Source organism: Primulina tabacum, chromosome 17 (genome assembly GCF_025594145.1).
Source record: "Primulina tabacum isolate GXHZ01 chromosome 17, ASM2559414v2, whole genome shotgun sequence".
Lineage (NCBI taxonomy): Eukaryota > Viridiplantae > Streptophyta > Magnoliopsida > Lamiales > Gesneriaceae > Primulina > Primulina tabacum.
In genome coordinates, this window is record NC_134566.1 from 9,137,194 (window position 1) to 9,142,394 (window position 5,201).

A 5,201-nucleotide genomic window follows, 5' to 3' on the forward strand; every position below is an offset into this window, starting at 1 on the left:
GTTCGAACCTATTCGTGAGCTATTCAAATTATTGTTCGGACAGTAAAGTTCGAGAATGAAAGTTCGAAAGCTCAAAACGTCTGAAAAATCAAAATGTATATATATTTACTATATAATGAATATTATATTAATGTTCAACATGTCATGGACTATCGAACATATTCGAGTTCGACTCGAAAAAAGTTGGAATATATTCAATCGAATTCGGCTCGATTCATTTACAGTCTTAACTAGCACACTCATACAGAAAATTGTTGATCTATTTATTATGCATATTATATAAATATAATCTCAAGCATAATAACAAGAACAACAACAAACATAGGTGTTACAAAAGATACAATATATAGTGCTTCAAAGTACAAAGTTCAAAGTCATACATTTAATCCCATTTTATTCACCAACCCGAAAATTAGTTGAGAGCTTCCCTTGCACAATAATGGTGGGTGCAAAAATTTTCAAATAATATTTTTTGTTTTTTTTAAAATTAAAAACGATAGAATAAATATACACAGGGCGACATAGTTTTAAATAATAGTCACAATATAGAATAAACATTAGAGTACAAATCGAGCATTTCTTTCAAGACGTCGATTGAGTTTAAATCTATGATACTTTTACATAAGAGTACAAATCGAGTGTTTCTTTCATTTTACGGGATAGAGCTATCGAACCATGGTGTTTAAAAAATTTGAGTTGCACCATTGCCATCAGCTATAACTTTTAGTAAAACGACAAGTACTCGATCATACAATTGATATCAGCGTCAAGATCATGAGTTCAATTCTCATTTATTATAATGAATGCAATAATAGTATTTGTTGGATAGAGCGAACGAAATATAACGTTTTGATTACTATGTAGTTTAAAAGATTTGAGTTGCATATTTATCATCACCTATAATTTTTCATAGAACGACAAATATTTGTTCTACATAAATAAATAAATAAACAAAAATAAATGAAATTGTGACAAAAAATAGACAGATCTGGAAATGAAAGGTAACTGCATTTGTGATGGTGGACCATGTAGGAACGACAGATCAATTATTCAGATGTCACTAATAATTAGTGAAGACAGCTAAGATTAAATTAGATGTGCCCACTTGTTAGGTTTTAGCTAGATTTATGATAATCCGCAAGTGGATTCTTTAACTATGAAATAAAATACATTTTGACATTATTTTGAAAAAAATAAAAATTCATTATTAACTATATAAATATCTACATATATGGTATGAAAAATCATCTAGAATTGCATCTGCGTAAAAACAAAGAAATATCAGCTAAGACATATTATTTATTTAAATAAAGGTACAATAACTATTCTTGCTAGTATATCAATCGAAACGCGACGTTTGTGTTGTTATATGATTTAAAATATTTGAGTTATATAGTTACCATCAGCTATAGTTTTTGATAAAACGACATACTCTCTTACAATTTATATCAGAGCCAAAGTCGTATATTTGATTATCATTGATTGGAAAGAGTACAATTTTTGTGTGTTATACTGTTGGAGTCCAATAATTGCTCATGTTGAGCAGAACAATCGAAAATCTGAGTATCACCAACTTTAATTTTTGATATAGTTGTCAACGATGTCGTCAATCGATTTTAAGCAATTGAATCATGCAAAATCAAGTTTAATGTTCACTTCAAAATTCTTTTTTCATCACAAATTTAAATGAAATCGCATTTTGATTAACGATCGAGTTACGGTTTTTAGGTCAAGATAGGGCGAATCAAGACGAATAAGTATTTTTTATATATTTGAGTTCGAGTTTAAACATGAAGTTTGAATTAACTCGATTCATTAATGGTCATAATATTTTATAAATCAATCCTTTAAAACTGACATAGGATTCAATTAGCAAATTCCACTCCACAAAAGCAAAGATACAATGAGAGAGGTTTTTATTACTACCACTTAAATTCTACTTTCCAAATCAAACAAACGAATAAACAAATTAAAGAAATAATCTCTTAATCTTTACATATTTAAAACGCATCCAAAAGTAGTCACTAATCATCTTTTCCTCCCCCTAATTTTCTTAAATTTCCATAACACCCCAATCTTTCCGTTGGGTGAAAGTGTGACACTTTTTCATACTTCTTGTGCTATTTTAATTAGATATCCATATATATTTAATTTGGGAAAATATATATAAAAAATATCTAATTAATATTATGATATGCACAAAATATTATATCCATCAACCCTGAATGGCCAAACTTGGATGGGAAGCTAACGGCGATAACGGCGGAACCTCAAAGATACCCTTCTCATCTCCCCAATCCAAAACGGCCGTCCAACTTGACGGCGTTAAGGACACTGTCGCCGTTAACTGACTTTCACTATTAACTTCTTGAATTTCTTCCTTCTTTATTTCCTTCTTCCCTTTCTCTTCGACCTCACTTCCCCTCACCCTTTTCCGGCCAGAAGTCGCCGGCGGAGGCGTAATCTGCGGTGTGGGGTTCAAGTTTCCTATCTCAAGTGGGAAATTTAGAATGGCTTTGCTGCCTCTCAGCTTGAACGCCGCCCTGTCGTACGCCTTCGCCGCCTCCACCGCCCTGTCGAAGGTTCCCAGCCAAACCCGAGCACCCTTCCTGTTCGGGTCGCGTATCTCCGCCGCAAACTTCCCCCACGGCCGCTGTCTGACTCCCCTGTAGTGCCGCCGCTCGTCGGGATTCGCCTCAACTTTCTGCTCAACCACCTTGAAACCGGCGGAATTGTTGACTTGAGGAATTGAGATGTTAAGCGAAGGCTTCCTTTCGGTGAAACTTGCACAAACCTCAGGCTTCGTTTCGAATCCCAAGAACTCACACTCAGTTTTAGGAGCCAGGAGACCGTAGATGTTTGTGCTGTAACTCGAGCCTGAGAAGCTCAAATTTGCAGGAGAAAATGCAAAAGATTGATCGATTGAACAAGAAGATGAACAAGAATTGTTCGTGACTTCAGAAACCACAGAATCAGAACTATTCGAAGTTCCTGAAATCTGTGATTCTGATGAAAAAGGGCAGTAATTCTCGATAAAAGCCAAGTCATCAAGAAGATGCTGGCGTATCAACTCCAGAGCCGAACTTTCATCGGGTGAAGCCATGTTTGGACCAAAAATTCTTGAACAATCTCAGGAAAGAAAAGGGCCTTTTGTGTTGTTCCCTGTTCTGAACTGAATTTAGTTCTTGATTATTGATTGAGAAATTTTTTTTTTTCTTTCCCTTTTTTCTTGTAGTGGAAATTATGTCAGGGAAGAAGATGATTATATAAGGAATTGAAATTGTGACGGGGTTTCGAAGAAGGCTTGTGTGGAGGAGCGAGGAAGCATCATTTTGGTTTGGATTTATCCACATTTCAAAAATTAGAAAATTATTAAAAATAAAAATGGTGGAATTCTTAGGTGGGTCGCACAAAAGACGAGGATACGTTTTTAATTTGTTTTCGTTAGGAAAAAAGTTATGAGCTTTAATTGCATTTGCACTGTGTTATCATAAATTTTAATACGGATGATATTTTTATATACAAAATTTTGGTATATAGTTTTTCCATGTTCAAGATATAATGAAAGTTTTAGAAATTTAATTTGATCAAGTAAATTAATTTTGGACAACCATATGATTTGAATCCAACAATAGGGTGTTTATTGAAATACTCTAGTGAATAATCACTTGACTTACGTTATTCTGATTATTAAACGGATATATATATTCTTGTATCTTCCTACACAAATAAACTTGATACATATTTTTTCACTCTCCAAAATTAACTTCACGATTGATTTTAGAATTTCTCTTCAAGTTACAATAGAAACCTAGAAATATTTTGTGTTGGGATAAAAAGAATACGACGGTGGCGGCGCGACGATGATGCAGCGACGACGATAAGGTTGTGGCCGAATCTTTCTTCTCAAATAAGAGGGGCGGTCGAAATCTTGGTTGAGAGACTGATGATTTGCTTTGATATCCAGCAAGTTGTGTTGTCTAAGACACAACTCTAGACTTAATCATCAAGCTACATGGATTCTTTAATCGTTCTAAAATTCTTATTACGTGATTTGCCGAACTAGGACTCATATTAGTTAATGTTTGATTTGGATATACCAAGCCTATCAATGAAAAATACATGATCGTGGTTTCATCACAATTTCAATCGAAGATCAGATATCATCAATGCGACGACAAGTGTAAACAACTCGTTGTAATGATGCAAAGTCAAACTTTTTGAAAATCACCTAATCAAATTAAACCAGGTGAAAGTCATCTTATAAAAGTTAACTTGGTCTTAGTCGACTATACAAATTCAACTATTCATTGACTCAAAATATGACCATTGTCAATTTTGTAATACTTTCACAAAATTCAAGTAGTGCATTATCCTCACAATTTTAACATTCATGCTAACTTTCAGAACTTTCAAATATAGAATTCTTTTATTAACCCCAATCATCAAATTCAAATAAGACTATCTCAACGGGAACACATAAATCAATATTTATGTAACTCTAAATAGTTCAATGATACAACTAGCTGTTGGTTCATAATTCAGTGTGATTTGGGACAACATGTGTCTCTTATACGAGTTTACCCTAATTAGCCTTATTATATGCATCAAATCATCGCTCATAAGAATGTCAGAATTCATTTTAATTGTATCCATCGAATCATGGTAAGAGCACCTAGCAGTATCGTCCCATGATTCTCTAGATATCATTGATAACTGTTGAAGAACCAGTAGATCAGTTATCGAGCCGCAAACTGAAAGCGCCACCTGATCGCCCAAACTGAATCAGTTCAACTAATTGTCCAGCTGATAGGCAGTTCGGCAGAAGACCTTCAGAAGTCCGGCCAGCTGATGAAAAGCTCAACTGATGAAGAATACAACTGACCAGTTCAACTGAAGCAGCGAAATCAGTTCAGCTGACGAGCCAACTGATTTCACCAAACCAGTTCAAGATCAGTTCAATTGACTAGTTCAGAACATCAGTTAGGAATCAATCAGTTTGCAGAACACGACAAGCTTATTCAATGGAATCCAGTTGTGCCCACCGAGGATAAGTTTTTGTCTAGTCAAAGGAAAATAATAGAGTTGCAGCAGTGCTTAAAGCCAAAACGTTCCAGAATTATTGTCGGAAAGTACATACATATTTTGATAAACAGATTCAAAATGCAACAGATACAATAATTGAGTCTCACTGTACGATC

General features: G+C 34.3%; 1 protein-coding gene across 1 annotated transcript; it reads right to left on the bottom strand.

The window, feature by feature from the left end:
* Positions 1–1,864: 1,864 nt before the first annotated feature.
* LOC142531093 (ethylene-responsive transcription factor 5-like) lies at positions 1,865–3,351 on the bottom strand. The gene has a single exon (XM_075637120.1). The coding sequence runs from the start codon at positions 3,101–3,103 to the stop codon at positions 2,216–2,218; it is 888 nt and encodes a 295-aa protein (XP_075493235.1). The 5' UTR covers positions 3,104–3,351; the 3' UTR covers positions 1,865–2,215.
* Positions 3,352–5,201: the final 1,850 nt, after the last annotated feature.